At 44.9% G+C, this 17,267-nt stretch overlaps 1 protein-coding gene across 10 annotated transcripts in view; it reads left to right on the top strand.

Moving 5' to 3' along the window:
* Positions 1 to 17,267, top strand: part of LOC311103050 (palmitoyltransferase ZDHHC14-like) — a 105,013-nt gene that overhangs the window by 66,453 nt on the left and 21,293 nt on the right. For all 10 annotated transcript variants that reach the window (XM_084144556.1, XM_084144560.1, XM_084144561.1 and 7 more), the window contains 5 exons: positions 8,170 to 8,325; positions 12,051 to 12,188; positions 13,420 to 13,468; positions 14,952 to 15,054; positions 16,648 to 16,757. In XM_084144556.1, coding sequence (XP_084000682.1) covers positions 8,170 to 8,325; positions 12,051 to 12,188; positions 13,420 to 13,468; positions 14,952 to 15,054; positions 16,648 to 16,757 — 556 coding nt within the window. The remainder of the gene's footprint in view (positions 1 to 8,169; positions 8,326 to 12,050; positions 12,189 to 13,419; positions 13,469 to 14,951; positions 15,055 to 16,647; positions 16,758 to 17,267) is intronic.

The raw sequence follows: 17,267 nt of genomic DNA, 5'->3' as shown, positions 1-17,267 counted from the left end.
TAAGGGATCATAGCTTTCACCCGGTCAGTCTGTCATGGAAAGAGCAGGTGATCCTAATGTTTTGTATCTTAATTCACTCATTTGAATACTTTTTTTTAAACCTTTGCTTGTTTGTTACAATTGCAAAGACATCGACAATTTTTATTTAGTGAACTTCGTTCTGAAGTTTTCAGCGGTCACAGAGAGACTCATAGGAGCTCTCTGTCATCATAGGAGCTCTGTCATCCACAACAGTCTCTTTCCTCTCAGCCTCAGTGCATAATGCAGAGGTAGGATTACATTATCCACTGACTGACATCACCATGGTGGAATGTGCATTCAGAGGAATTCAACAAAGATATCTTCTTCTTTCACTGTCAGAATTATCCAGGGTTCCGTTGCCATGTGTACACTGTATCGCTTCATACTTGATGTCTACATGTTGTCTGCACATCTCTGTGCTAACATTAAACAGTTTGTTCATGATGTCCTTGAAATGGAAGGAGATGTCTGACTTTTTAGGTAGGAATGCGATCATGTTCTGTTGTGGTTTCAGCAAGCATCACTGGGATGTGATGAAATCCCATGCAGAATGTCAATGGACCTACGGGACTATTCTCCCAGTGTGAAGGTGTTCTTTAATTGAACATTCATCATTCCACAGTAATGAGGATGCTTTGACTCCTTTGATGGCATCTATAACATTTTTTAAAATGTTAAATATTTAGCAGACGCTCTTATCCAGAGCGACTTACAGGAGCAATTAGGGTTAAGTGCCTTGCTCAAGTGCACATCGACAGACTTTTCACCTAGTCGGCTCTGGGATTAGAACCAGTGACCTTTCGGTTACTGGCACTACGCTCTTAACCACTAAGCTACCTGCCGCCCATCTATGAGTCACATTCTTGCCTAGTTAAATAAAGGTTAAATAAAACTAAAAGTTTCTTCATTAGCTTATATTGGGGCATTTTAATTAGTTGAACACCCATATTGATTTGATTGTTGCGAGCTATGTCTCTCCCCCCTCCCTGTTAGTCGATGAACTCTGTACTCACAGGATGTTTCTGAAAGGTCCACATCACGGCTATTAACTCTGACCCCATTCTCACTCCATTACCCAATTAATTACAGTCAGCTGGCACTGGCTCTGTTGGGACAATTCTGCTTCCTCACCAGCACCAGTTTTGGTACACATTTAGGTGCTTTTCTACTGAGACTTACCCCAACACCAGTGGGCCGCCAGTGGTTTATGTTAATGTAAGATCTAGTGTTATTGTGGTCCTCAGTAGCTCAGCTGGTAGAGCACGGCGCTTGTAACGCCAAGGTAGTGGGTTCGATCCCCGGGACCACCCAAACACACAAAAAAAAAAAAAAAAAAAAAAACGAATGCACGCATGACTGTAAGTCTTTGGATAAAAGCGTCTGCTAAATGGCATATTATTATTATTATATTGTGTTTCCATCAGGAGTGTGACACTAAAGACTTGTGGAGAGCAAAATCAACAACCTCTGCATCATTCAAGACAGTTGCTTTGTGAGAAGGTGTTAAAGTTCACAGTTAGCCATTGTTATATAAATGCCAGCTGAAAAGTACCCAGGGCCTTGCCTTGGCTCCAAGTCAGAGCAGGTCCACCGGAGCCATGGCCCAGTGAGTCACGGCTGCCGGCCCACTTAGATGGATTGAAAGTCTGAGCCTTTTGGGTAAAACACTGGGGTAAATCTTCATTGGAAATGCCCCAACATAGACCTTCATTACCCACACACCACACACCTGGTTGAATAGTGAATACTTTAACTGTGCACTTTCTCTAATCCCTACTTAAAGATTTCTTGGATCTGACAAACTTGGGCAGGTTTCCATTATAATACTTTCACCAATCCTATCACTTGAGATCAGTTAGGCTGTAGGCCTACAATGTCGAGAAATGGGGGAAAATGAGGAATATAGGCCTGCAGGGATTGATACGGTTGCCCTATTGCCTGGGGAAAGTGATTATAAAAATTTTAAAAACTGATAACCCCAAAAAAAATATCCAGTACTGACCATTCTTGATTCCTTCCCTATGTGTAGGTGAAAGGCAGGCAATATATGGCACTTCTGCATGTAAATAGATCATTTACATTTTCGGGCAAGTGATCACAATCTTCAGGCAACCAAAAAGTACTCCTGTCTTGCCCGATTGGCAAGTGCCTTTGAGACTTTATCAATCCCTGGCTATGAGTTATGGCCTCTGATAGGAGTTGGAAGGGAGGTGTTATTTTGGCTATAGCCTAGATTGATGGTCTCTGTGGGCTAGACTCTCACTTACCCCTCAACATGTCCTTAATAAACATGATACTCTTCTCTGGGAACACATCAAAGGCAGTTCCCCAGAAATGGACTGAACTGAAACATCCCTCCGTTTTTCACTGGTAACTAACTAAGCTAGACAGGGTGGAAAGGAATATCAAGATGTGTTCATCATAGTCAGCCGAGAGCAGAAAGATCAGTGAACCCTTTAGGCCAGACTGTCATCCTGGGGCTGAGTAATGATTTCAAAACAGTCCAGAGAGAAAGCCTTTTGCCCAATAACTCAGCCCTACTTTACAGAGCTGTGTTTTCGCTTCAGGAAGGTTAATCTCATTGAATTGTATTACTTGTCCCCATGTAATCCAGTCATGGAAAACATTAACTGTAATCTCTAAAAGCCTTTTTTATCCATTTAATTTTACAATGGCGGTTTGATATAACAGTGAGGTTGACACACACACACACACAAATCTGTGTCCCAGTGCCCTACGGCTGGACGGTATACCGTATTTTACGATATACCGGTATTAATGCATGGACCAGTTTGGGTTTTTACGTTACTTTCTTAAACGGTATTTGAATGTTTGGTTTGTTAAATGTGACACGGCGTGTGTAACGTCCATTTTTATAGTTTACTTCGCTACTTGAGTAATCTCTCTCCGCACAGACCTAGCCCCGCCCGCTGTCACTCAAGGACTGCATTTGTTGTTCTTCTACCACGAGACACTTGCGTTTAGTCTCTGCATGGTCAATGCAGCATATGAAACAATGTTGATGACAACAATGCTGTTTTCACTTTGCTTCTTAATATAAATCCACTAGCGTTCTATAATTACACTATTCGTTTGTGTTTCTTACACCTGCAAACGGCGTGGCAGTGTGGAAATGATCTCAAATGAGTGCAGGAAATGCAGAAATTGATAAATGTTGAATTGAACAGTAGAAAACAATCAGAATGGAGAAAGACCCATTGAAATCACTTAGAATGTACTGTATGTGTTGTCACCCTAGGGTCACGCACTACGCATAAAGCAAATGTATAACTTTTATTACTCCAAAACATAAAATACATTAAAATAAATGTAATTTTTTTTATAATTTTGCCATATCGCTCAGCCCTACAGTGTCCTGAGATGAAGAGTTACACGGGTGCTTTGGACCTGGTCCAAGTGTACAGTTACCAGGGTGTGTGCCTGCGGCCTGGGGCAGTAGGAAGTATGAGTGTGTCATAGTAGATGCTCAGTGTTATCACCATTAGGAAACCCATTTTGCTACCCACTGAAGAGAAAGTGCCCTTCAACTAACTGTTTCTCTGTCTGTGGAAGCCTCGACATCCAGAACAGGAGTTATGTAATCAGTATTCACGCACACACACACACTCACACAGTACCCTCCCACCCCCCACACACACACACTCACACACTCACACAGTACCCTCCCACCCCCCACACACACACACTCACACAGTACCCTCCCACCCCCCACACACACACACTCACACAGTACCCTCCCACCCCCCACACACACACACACTCACACAGTACCCTCCCACCCCTCACACACACACACTCACACAGTACACCACACACACACACACTCACACAGTACCACAAACAACATTTTATTAAAACCTACCCTACCTGATGTTTCTCCAATTTGATAGCCTATTTCTGCATTTTAATGCATTTCAATCCCTTTATGTCCGGCCAGCGTTGGTTTCCTCTGGGAGATGGTTTCCTGTCTCTGGTCTCTCTCAGGTCTTTTGTTGGCTTGTCTTGAGGATGATGATTAGTCCCGCTGACGGGGAGATAAAAGGCCGTCTGATGAGGCCTTTTAGATGGAGCCGCATGGCACATGAATAGAACTGCTGCTGCTGGGACAGTAATTGCAGCCAGTTGAATTTACCAAATGGGACCAGACAAAGAGAGAAAGGAAAGCATAAGTTGTTGAGCAATTAGTGGCCTGGGTTGGCCTCTGCTGTTACTGACGGCCACCTGCCTTCTGTATGCCTCTGCATACTGGACACACACACGGACCACTGTACAGTATAGTATGCCTGTGTCTGAAAGGGTGTGCTAACTCAGGGAAAGTGTATCTGGCTGTGTTGTCCTGGTCTCCCTGTGGGGCCCATCGGCCTCATTACCTCTCATCATGCAGACAGACGTACAGGAACCAACAGCAGCTGCTGGGACATCCTGTGCTAGACAGAGAATGCTCCTAAATAGTCACACATAGCAGGGTGTCTTCTCATTGTCCCTCATCTGCACTGATGTGAAAGGCACATTTACAGAAGGCATCCACCATATAGATGGAAACTCTCCTTTAAAGCAGTCTCTCTGAGGGTTTAAGTCGACACCAACTGCTTAGGGCACACAACTCCAGACTGACAAACTTATCCAGATTGACAGTCTTGCGGGGGCTCATTGGGACCGTTGCCATGGTGACGCCTGAGTGGTGCCGAGCCCTGGAGCCACCTGAAGAGAGAACAGTCTGACCTGAGTGTGACTGACACACACACACACACACACACTGAAAGATGAAGGATGGCCTGTCAAGATGAGATGGGGTCTGGAGTGTTTGGCTTTGCTCCGCAGGGGTGTGAAAATAATGGGCCTAATAATAGCCTATTATCCCATTTACTTTTTGTGATGTTGACTTGACTTTCAGAAAACAGAAGTAAGCACTTGTATGTAGGCTACCCTTCTCTTTGTGCGTCGTTTAAGTCCAGAATCTTAAGTCCAGTGTCTCAGGTCATGGTCTTATTAAGCCTGAGGTAAGGGTTCTGTTGTGTTGTCAGTGAGTAAAGGTCCATCTGCTAATGCCCTGTTCTCATCCTCTCCCTATCACCTCCCTATCCCTGCAGGATAGCAATTACATTCTCTTTATACCCCGTCGAGATGGGCCTGGGCCGGGCAGACGCTTTGGCCGACATTGAATCCTCCTTTAGTCTCTCCTATGCCTCTCTGTGTGCTGGTTAGCTGTACCACTGCCCTCATCAACCCCTCTTATCACTACCCTCATCCTTCCAGCTCCATCCTCTCTGTCTCGGAAAGAAAAAGTACTGTTAGGCCTAGATCCAAACTGTGAAATAAGGAATATTCTGCTTGTTTTATATCCCCTCTCATCCTGGAGGTGTCTGAAGTGTGAACAGACAGTAAACTAGAAGTTGTGGCTGAGAGCAGGGAGGGAGGGAGCACTTCACAGACGGGTGACAAGTTAACAGGCAATTATTGAGCCTGGGTTTTCTTTTGAGTTGCTTAGACCTACTTTTTGTTCATCGTCCTGTTTATTTGTTTTTGTAAATACTTGTACAGTCGCCGGCTTAGTATCTTCACGTTTGCTAATAAAAGCCTCACTCTGGGCAAGAAAAACCACTTCTTCCTTGTATGCCTCCTCACTGTTAATCCTACCGCATGGTCAACCTCACAGCTACACTTAATGTTAGCCGTCCTTGTTTGTCTGTTAATCTTTCATCTTACAGTACATGTTGATACAGTGGTAGCTGGCCAGTGGCTTTCCAGTTGATGCTGGTGGTCTAGCTGAGTGAATGGAGTGAGTAATGTGTGTGAGAAGTGGCAGCAGTAGTCTGGGCTCCATGCCCAGTCAGTCCATGAACATTTCATTAGTTGTTCATCACAGACAATGGCGTTGTGCTTGAAGGACACATCAGAGAACGAGGGAGATTTTAATGTTTGTGAGGCTAGATGTGATTTTCATAGTCATTATCCTGCAATGCTTTTCTCATTTTAGAGTCGACTTGATGGCCTTGAACGGCGTTTATGGACATAATGTTTTGATATAGACTGGTTGGTTGTTTAGCAACAACGCGGTTGGCTTAGACTGTTGACAACATGTAAACTACACTGAGTATACCAAACATTAGGAACACCTTCCTAATATTGAGTTGCCCCCCACCCCCCCTTTGCCCTCAGAACAGCCTCAATTCGTCAGGGCATGGACTCTACAAGGTGTCGAAAGTGTTCCACAGGGATACTGGCCCATGTTCTCTCCAATTCTTCCCACAGTTGTGTCAAGTTGGCTGGATGTCCTTTGGGTGGTGGACCATTCTTGATACACACAGGAAACTGTTGAGCATTAAAAACCCAGCAGTGTTGCAGTTCTTGACACAAATTGTTGCGCCTGGCACCTACTACCATACCCCATTCAGTGGCACTTAAATCTTTTGTCTTGCCCATTCACCCTCTGAATGGAACACACACAATCCATGTCTCAAGGCTTAGATATCCCTCTTTAACCTGTCTCCTCCCCTTTATCTAAACTGATTGAAGTGGATCAATAAGTGATCATAGCTTTCACCTGGATCCACCTGGTCAGTCTGTCTTTAAAAGAGCAGGTGTTCTTAATGTTTTGTATACTCAGTGTATATTTTGTCTCCAAGTCTTTATTGAAAACAAATACATTTACACAATGAGCACTTGTTGTCTCTCAAATACATAATTACAGTTGTTGGTTAGCTAGCTAGCTATTTTTCGCTATATTAGCATAGACATGACAAAAATACATGGTATCAATAATAAAATACAAGTTGAAACGAGCCACCTACAATTCCCCACATGGCAGCTTGTTGTCATAACAAAGCACGCCTTCCGGCCACCGTTGCGTGCACATCATTTTCAATTTTCATGACGTTGTCAGCCAACCCGTCTATAGACGTCAGCACCAGAACCCTAGTGAAGAATGACAGGAGTTCTTTTAGAATATTATTAGCCCATGTTTCAATAGAATAATGATGAGTGGGCTCTCTTTATTGAGCTCAGTACATTACAGTGTGTTACTGTACCACACAGAGGATGAATAGTGTTCAGTTCAGCAACCTCTTCTGGGGTTTCTACTCTCTCTGTTGGAAGCGCTCTTTGATGGATGTTGAGATACTAATTCTCCTCCTACTCTTTCACTCACTCCGTGTTTGACTCGGTCCCTCGTTCTGTACAGAGGAGGAGAGGATGGAGGGGGTGCTTTGATCACACTGAACATTGGCTGAAAAGAGATCCTTGTGCTCCTCCTGTTGAGTTGCGCGCACACACACATACACGTCACTCCAGCTCTGCCACTGGGCTCAGAGGCACACCATGATCTGCATGCATACACACACACACACACACACACACACACACACACACACACACACACACACACACACACACACACACACACACACACACACACAAGAGAGACCTACAGAAGTGAGCTTGGCAGTAATGGGGAATTGGTTATACCTTTTGTGCTTTTCAAATTACCATAATCATCCGCACAACAATATCTCTCCCCTCATCATCTCAATCATCCTCCCTGCTACAAAGCTGTTTGAACACCACTCTGAGGGGAAAAGCATCTATTTCTGCAGAGAAAATAACCTGTTTGCTTGCCATATTGAGTTTCCTCCAGCTGAGACATTCATTGTGACCAGAGAGCAGAGTGAAGGGCATGTTGCTCTGAGCAGGTCAGAATAGAACAGTCACAGTGTGACGTCGTGAGAGAAGGTGCTGAACAGTTAGACTTCTCTGGCTCTTTCTGTTTCTGCTTTCAGAGATGAATGAACCAACATATTTTAAAAGGCTTTTCACTTCTACTTTTCACATGACCAGAACTATACTAACAAATAGGTCTACTTTAAAGTCGCCGTTCTATTCTGACTTCACTTTGGTTCCTGTAGAGACTAGTATGGACGTAGACCCTGTACCGCTCTACAGTGCCAGCTCTGTGCTGGATAGTAGTACCCTCCTCCCATGCTGTGTAACTAGCCAACTCTTCAATAGCATCATTTGACATGACAATGAATGAGGCTAGGATTACAGCGTATTGTTTGCCAAAAGTAGCACACTGCAATTTAATTTCCATGCGATTTAAGGCTAATGATTCCCCCTTCTTCTCCCTGACAGACGTAGCCAACGGTTCCAGTTCAGGGTACCGGCCGCCCCCCAGGACGAGAGAGGTGGTCATCAATGGGCAGACAGTCAAGCTCAAGTACTGCTTCACCTGTAAGATCTTCAGACCACCGCGTGCCTCTCACTGCAGCCTTTGTGACAACTGTGTCGGTAAGTCATATAGTTAGGACCGCACACATGCTGGGAGGGTGGGCGGACTGAAGGTGAAGTGGATGTGTGTTTGCTTGTGTGTGCTTATCTATTTGTATGTCCCTTTTTGTTTGTGTGCTCTGCATGTACACGTAGCTAAAAGCTATGTCATGTCACAGGGATATCTCTCCATAGGAATGTTTAATAGAGTTATCTACTGCTAGGGTGTTCCACAGATCAACCATGGGCCTTCCAGCCTCCCCTCCAGGCCCACCTGAGACTCAGTGAGCACTGCTCAGCCTCCCTCCTGTTGTTTGCATGTCCTGTTCCCAGAGATGGTTCCCATATGGCCAGGGATTTATTGGCTCATTAATGCCTCGCAGAGCCGAGGAAGATAGATGATATAACCTTTATTATGAGAACAGAATCCCCCCCCACTCCCTGTTTCATAACTCACTATGTGAATCACCCACCGTGGCGTGTTCTGTTGTACCCACTGAACAACAACTTTCTCGGCTTCCTTCTCTAGCTCCCTCTATCCATTCTTCTCCACCCACCTGCAGTGCACCCGGTCTCTCCTATCCCCTCTTTCTGTCATTCTGACTGTGGCAGAAAAACGGGCCACTCCCCGAGGTAATGGAGGAAGAAACAGGAGGATTTGCTTGTCTCTCTTCCACGTGAGCAGTGAGCCTGCTCTCTAGGCTTCTTCTCTCTCTGTCTGGCCTGCCTGAGATTCCATGACTGGCCTAGGGTTCTTCTCAACCTCCTCGACACAGAACACATGGCTGTGAGGAGAGGCCCTGCCAACTCCTCTCTTCCTCTCCTCCTCTACCCAGCTCCCTTCCTCCACTAATACCTCCTCATAACATTCTCTGTTTGTTTTTCTCTCTTCCATAAGCTTCTCTCCCAGTTCCCTGATACAGCATGCAAATTATTGATCATCTTGACATACACTACCGTTCAAAAGTTTGGGGTTACTTAAAATGTCCTTGTTTTCCATGAAAACATACATGAAATGAGTTTGAATAGGAAATATAGCAAAATGAATTGGAAATGTAGTCATTGTCAAGGTTAGAAATAATGATTTTATATTGAAATAATAATTGTGTCCTTCAAACTTTGCTTTCGTCAAAGAATCCTCAATTTGCAGCAATTACAGCCTTGCAGACCTTAGGCATTCTAGTTGTCAATTTGTTGAGGTAATTTGAAGAGATTTCACCCCATTGCTTCCTGAAGCACCTCCCACAAGTTGGATTGGCTTGATGGGCACTTCTTAGGTACCATACGGTCAAGATGCTCCTACAACAGCTCAATAGGGTTGAGATCTGGTGACTGTGCTGGCCACTCCCTTATAGACAGAATACCAGCTGACTGCTTCTTTCCTAAATAGTTCTTGCATAGTTTGGAGCTGTGCTTTGGGTCATTGTCCTGTTGTAGGAGGAAATTGGCTCCAATCAAGCGCCGTCCACAGGGTATGGCATGGCGTTGCAAAATGGAGTGATAGCCTTCCTTCTTCAAGATCCCTTTTACCCTGTACAAATCTCCCACTTTACCACCACCAAAGCACCCCCAGACTATCACATTGCCTCCACCATGCTTGACAGATGGCATCAAGCACTCCTCCAGCATCTTTTCATTTGGTCAGCGTCTGACAAATGTTCTTCTTTGTGATCCGAACACCTCAAACTTTGATTCGTCTGTCCATAACATTTTTTCACAATCTTCCTCTGTCCAATGTCTGTGTTCTTTTGCCCATCTTAATCTTTTTATTGGCCAGTCTGAGATATGGCTTTTTCTTTGCAACTCTGCCTAGAAGGTCAGCATCCCGGAGTCGCCTCTTCACTGTTGACGTTGAGACTGGTGTTTTGCGGGTACTATTTAATGAAGCTGCCAGTTGAGGACCTGTGAGGCATCTGTTTCTCAAACTAGACACTCTAATGTATTTGTCCTCTTGCTCAGTTGTGCACCGGGGCCTCCCACTCCTCTTTCTATTCTGGTTAGAGCCAGTTTGCGCTGTTCTGTGAAGGGAGTAGTACACAGCGTTGTACGAGATCTTCAGTTTCTAGGCAATTTCTCGCATGGAATAGCCTTCATTTCTCAGAACAAGAATAAACTGACAAGTTTCAGAAGAAAGTATTTTGATTCTGGCCATTTTGAGCCTGTAATCGAACCCACAATTGCTGATGCTACAGATACTCAACTAGTCTCAAGAAGGCCAGTTGTATTGCTTCTTTAATCAGCATAACAGTTTTCAGCTGTGCTAACATAATTGCAAAAGGGTTTTCTAATGATCAATTAGCCTTTTTAAAATGAAAAACTTGGATTAGCAAACACAACGTGCCATTGGAACACAGGACTGATGGTTGCTGATAATGGGCCTCTGTACGCCTATGTAGATATTCCATTAAAAATCTGCCGTTTCCAGCTACAATAGCCATTTACAACATTAACATTGTGTACATTGTATTTCTGATCAATTTGATGTTATTTTAATGGACAAAAAAAGTATTTACACAACAGTTTAAAGCTAAGTTCTGAAATGCACCTGCCTTTTATTATATTGTGTATTTACATGCCCAGGCATATCTTAGAGGTGTGTTGAGTGGTGTCTGAAGCAGTCAGCCTGGTAACAGTACTGAGTGGTGTCTGAAGCAGTCAGCCTGGTAACAGTACTGAGTGGTGCCTGAAGCAGTCAGCCTGGTAACAGTACTGAGTGGTGTCTGAAGCAGTCAGCCTGGTAACAGTACTGAGTGGTGCCTGAAGCAGTCAGCCTGGTAACAGTACTGAGTGGTGTCTGAAGCAGTCAGCCTGGTAACAGTACTGAGTGGTGTCTGAAGCAGTCAGCCTGGTAACAGTACTGAGTGGTGTCTGAAGCAGTCAGCCTGGTAACATTGAAGAGTGGTGTCTGAAGCTGTCAGCCTGGTAACAGTACCAGCACATTGGACTCCACTATAATGGTCCTCTCCCACCTGTCAGCTCAAAGTCCTCACACAGTCACCAAAGTCCCTAATGGAGGTCTCATATGATGCTATTATCCATGTGCCCACAGTACCACTCATTCACAGACCAACTAAACTCAGCAGCAGAGTTTGGATATGGGCACACAGCTTCCATGGCAGCCTCCCTCCCTCCCTCCCTCCCTCCCCTCTGTGTAATAGGTCCTATTTGAATAGGCAGCAGCAGCAGTCTGAAAGATTAACTAATCATGCCAGGGCTCAAAGGGAACGCTTACTTCCTATAATGTACATGTAATGTGGGATGTGGATCACTGCCATTATAATCACAGTTCACATTCTGCCAGGGAGGTTTAGGTAGGAGTGTGGTTAAGGAGTCAGGAAGGCACAGTGCTGTCTCTGTGTGACAGGCACTTGTAACTCAAAATCGCAACCTTTAATTTGGCATCAAGGTGGCAACAGTAAACTGTGTGTGGGCATGGTTTAAACTTGACATACTGTGTGCCTTTTGTACCTGCAGCCAGCTTCCTCTCACTGGCAGGTTGGCAGTGCCTCAAAGCTATAGTAAACTCTATGTTAATATTCCAGCTACAGCTTATTCTCCCTCTGTCATTCTCTCTTTTTCTCTCTCTCATTATTTCTCTCTGTCGTTCTCTCTCTTTCTTTGCCACGCTCTCTGTCATTCTATCTCGCTCTCTCTGGACCCTCCCCTTTTCCCGCTGTGTGTTTCTTTCCCAAGCATTGTTGCACTTGCTTAATGTGTCTTTAATGCAAGTCTCTCTCTCTCCGCAGAGCGTTTCGACCACCACTGTCCCTGGGTGGGGAACTGTGTTGGGAAGAGGAACTACCGTTTCTTCTACATGTTCATCCTCTCCCTCTCCTTCCTCACAATCTTTATCTTCGCCTTTGTCATCACACACGTCATCCTGCGTAAGTAGTGGCCAATAAAGAGCACACACACACACCTCTTCCTCTTCATCTGATCCTGGTTGTGTTGGAGCAGCCAGCCAGCAGGCTGTAAGTGGGCGTTGTGAAGCCCAGCAGTATTATGGCTCCTTACCATCCCCCCAAGTGTGAGCAGATAGTGGACTTCTGATGTGTGTGTGGTGGGTGGGAGAGTGGGTGGGTGGGTGGGAGAGTGGGTGGATGTGTGCTGGGCTGGGAAAACAAACAGAAGAAAATAAAGACACATTAACCAACAGAGAATACTCTCTTCAATTCATGTTTCTTTTGTATCCTTCTCTAGATTGTGAAATATTGACTTTGTGGGCATGGGTGAAATAGAAATAGTGGTCTCCTTCTTTCAGAGAAGTCTGCTCTGTTTACAATGTTTTAGATTGAGTCTGCCCCCATCTCTACAGCAAGGTTAACACGCCTCTCTCCTGTACAGCCGATATAATTACAGTCGTCCTCTCAGAGGAGCTGTGGAGGGTACCTAGCTAGAAACACCTGTCACTGTTATGGATAAGATGAGAAATATGGGGATCAATATGTCTCTGGTGACCGAATTGGGCTAGACGGCCATATTGGATTGTGCTCCCTCTCTATCCTCCCTTTCCCAGATGGCAGTTCAAATGTAATGGCAATTAAAGTGGGTGTGCTCTGTCTGGCTCAGCCTCGGCATACTTGCTGACCTCGCCCATTTGGTTTGAATAGAGAAGCTAAGTGTTTATGGCATATGATATCCAATCCACCCTGCATTATTCTGTGTAGACCTAGGCACACTGAAGGCGTATCACTCTGTTAGGTGCCAATACAGGCAGGTGCCCTCCCTTCTGCTGCGCTCGGCACATTCATAAACCTAGCCTATTAGTCAAAGCATTTCACTGTAGACTGACGGTGTTGTCTCTTTTTGAGAGAGGCTGTCACTCCCTAGCATTGTGTGAGATTCAGATATTGTAGGTGTTTAGTGGTTTGACCTTCATACTGGTATGTTGTATGTTGTCAGCTTTGAGGGTATTAGGCCTTATCCCCTACCAGCCTACAGTGCATCTGGCTTAGCTCCATTCAAAGCCAAGCTCTGTGGCTGACCTAATTGCCAGCCATGATTCACAGCTAATTTGTCAGTGATATGATAGCGAGGAATCGGATTAAAGACGTTTTTTTTTTTTGTTGAAAGTTTTTAACTGTCATTAAACTCTCCTCTTGTCTCTCTCTGCAGGATCCCATCAACATGGGTTCCTCAACACACTCAAAGACAGTCCTGCCAGATATCCTTTCTCGCAATAGTGATCTATATGCAAATTGTGTGTGTGCATGTATCATGTTACCCTTGATGTCAGGTCTGTGCCATTCCCTGGCAATTGCATTTTACCTACCACTCCCTGTCTCTGCCATGCTGTGACCTGTTCTGTTCCTCAGCTGTGCTGTGCATGACTGTTGTCCCTGATGACTCCTACTCTGAAAGGCTTACATGATACGCAACAGGTGCCTCTGTCTCCCTGGCTTTCTCTCTCCCTCCATCCCTCCTCATCCACAGTATTTCTCTCCTTCCATCCTCCCTCAGCGTTGCTGCGTTCCAAACAGCAGGATTTGTCATGTCGTGTCCTCCCAGAGGTTGACAGCTGCCTGGGGTGGAGAGGACAAGGAGGGTGACTCTAGCTGACCCTGTGGTTGACCCTGTTGTTACTACTGTTCAAAAGACTGCAGAAGCTAGCTAACCCATAGTCTCTGCGCAACAGTTCTGAGAACAATTTGGGGCGAGAAGTGTTTTTTTCCCCCCTGGTCACATGTCACATGGATGTATTTTTAGAATGCTTTTTAGTTACAAATCGTCTTATGTAAAGCCTCACTATTGCGCTTTTCTACAACTATTCTGTAACCTCTATTAATGTGAGGTCATAGAAAAGACGGTGTCTCTAGTCACCCCTCCATGCCGCTTATCCATCAGACGACTGTAGACTGTATTCTCCAATTCAGAGTGTCTCCAATAAACTGCCAGCCAGGCTGCTTAATGTGCGAGTGTCTGTCTCTCTGTCTGCAGGGCTTCATTTGTCTCTGTAGGCATGCTGCTACTCTCTCCTCTCTCAGCGAGATAAGGAGCACGTCGCGCCTGCTGGTGAGGAACCGCGTGGCGGGCTCAGCTGATAACACAGCAGCCTAATGTCGTACAGCAGCACAGAGCTTTAAAAAGGCAGGCAGGGGAATGAGGCCTGATAACATCTCACCAGTCTCCTGAATGTGAATGATGACCTATGCTTGTCCTTGAGAGAGAGAGAGGGGTTGGCATGAAAAAGTAATCCTGGAGTAGAGTGTCATTTGATTAACTCTGTCCTGCCCGATGTCAGTAAGCCTCTGTGTCTGTATGTGCATGCAAGGCTGGCACAGGACAGAATGACAGGAAGTCCAAGGGACACACGGTTGCATAACTCCTCTCACTCTGATCTACCACTGTTCCTTATTCTGATCCTGCTCTTTGATGCTACTGTTCCACTGTACTACCACTGCTGTTTTCAGTCAAATGGACAGAAGGCCAGGACAGGCATTAGCAGAAGGTCAATCCATAGCTGTTGGTATAATGTTTAGGCCTATGTCCTTTCCTATGCTCTGCGTTTGTTTGGTGTGTGTCTGTGAGGGAAAGAGAGCAGATGTGTTTTTGTCTCTCTCTGTCAATAAGAGCGTGCAGGTATTATCTTACTCAGCTGTAACATATTGACTGTGTGTGTCTCCGATATTCCTTAACCCATTGGTCACTGTGCTGGAGGTGGTGGTGTGTTTCTTCTCTGTCTGGTCCATAGTGGGCCTCTCTGGGTTCCACACATACCTGATCAGTTCCAACCAGACCACAAACGAAGATGTGAGTACATGTACACAACACACACACACACTGCGTCACAAGTTAAGAGGATTGGTAGGTGTTTAAGTGCTGAAGTTCTTGTCTGTAAGACATCCAGTACCTGCAGGGTTCCTCCATTCCCCCAGCCTTCTTCTGTCTCCTACCAGATTACACAGATACACTACTAAACCCCCAGCCTTCTTCTGTCTCCTACCAGATTACACATATACACTACTAAACCCCCAGCCTTCTTCTGTCTCCTACCAGATTACACATATACACTACTAAACCCCCAGCCTTCTTCTGTCTCCTACCAGATTACACATATACACTACTAAACCCCCAGCCTTCTTCTGTCTCCTACCAGATTACACATATACACTACTAAACCCCCAGCCTTCTTCTGTCTCCTACCAGATTACACATATACACTACTAAACCCCCAGCCTTCTTCTGTCTCCTACCAGATTACACATATACACTACTAAACCCCCAGCCTTCTTCTGTCTCCTACCAGATTACACACATACACTACTAAACCCCCAGCCTTCTTGTGTCTCCTACCAGATTACACATATACACTACTAAACCCCCAGCCTTCTTCTGTCTCCTACCAGATTACACATGTACACTACTAAACCCCCAGCCTTCTTCTGTCTCCTACCAGATTACACATATACACTACTAAACCCCCAGCCTTCTTCTGTCTCCTACCAGATTACACACATACACTACTAAACCCCCAGCCTTCTTCTGTCTCCTACCAGATTACACATATACACTACTAAACCCCCAGCCTTCTTCTGTCTCCTACCAGAGTACACATATACACTACTAAACTCCCAGCCTTCTCCTGTCTCCTACCACATATACACTACTAAACCCCCAGCCTTCTTGTGTCTCCTACCAGATTACACAGATACACTACTAAACTCCCAGCCTTCTTCTGTCTCCTACCAGATTACACATATACACTACTAAACCCCCAGCCTTCTGCTGTCTCCTACCACATATACACTACCAAACCCCCAGCCTTCTTCTGTCTCCTACCAGATTATACATATACACTACTAAACCCCCAGCCTTCTGCTGTCTCCTACCACATAGACACTACTAAACCCCCAGCCTTCTGCTGTCTCCTACCACATATACACTACTAAACCCCCAGCCTTCTCCTGTCTCCTACCAGATTACACATATACACCATTAAACCCCCAGCCTTCTCCTGTCTCCTACCACATATACACTACTAAACCCCTAGCCGTCTCCTGTCTCCTACCAAATAGACACTACTAAACCCCCAGCCTTCTCCTGTCTCTTACCAGATTACACATAGACACTACTAGACCCAGGCAGCAAGTTGAGTTTTTCCTCTAGAGGATAGATGGTTGAGTGGAAGACAGCCAGATCTCTTAGCTTTGACCTCATTTATTTCCAAGCAGTTTGCCTCATCACTCACCACTGTAGACCTGCTTGTCTGGGACATTAGTTACACACAGACAGAAAAAACAGAAAGTTCCCCTGAACAAAAGTCTAAGAAAATTGATCTTTCTTTTTTAAAGTTTTAACTGCTCCATCACCGCACTGACTGTGACTGTTGTGTTTCTGTTTCAGATAAAAGGGTTGTGGTCGTCTAAAAGAGGGAAAGGCAATTATAACCCCTACAGCTACGGAAACATATTCACCAACTGCTGCCAGGCACTGTGTGGACCCCTACCACCCAGGTAAGGACGGGCCTGTGTGTGTGTGCTTGCGTGTGGTATTCTGGCATAATTTTTTTAGTTACTCAAAATGTAACATATGGCCAGGGTTTGGTAGGTTACTTTCTAAATGTAATCAGTTATTTACTATTTACCTGTCCAAAATTGTAATTGGTAATGTAACTTTTGAATTACACAAACCCCGTAATGTAATCTGATAACTTTTGATGACTTTCCTATTAAAGCCCCCATGCAGTCTTTGTAATTGTATTTTTGCATCACTCTATGTCTAATACATCACTGTGTTTATTTTATGAAAATAGCTCCAAAATATATATTTCTTTATCATTTATTTCCCTGAGCCTCTTTTAGCCTTTGACATGCTCAGTCTGATCGTGTGGGCGTTAGGAAACCAATCTGAAGATGTTTACATACACATCCCTGATTGGCTGATAGGATGGTCAAGAGCCCACCCCCTTACCCAGATGAACAGTCATTGGTCTATTATAATCCGATCATTGTGATGTCATGATG

Source organism: Coregonus lavaretus, assembly GCF_964263955.1.
Source record: "Coregonus lavaretus genome assembly, chromosome: 27".
NCBI lineage: Eukaryota > Metazoa > Chordata > Actinopteri > Salmoniformes > Salmonidae > Coregonus > Coregonus lavaretus.
The sequence above is the reverse complement of the archived record's forward strand: the minus strand, read 5'-3'. Positions and strand labels throughout refer to the sequence as shown.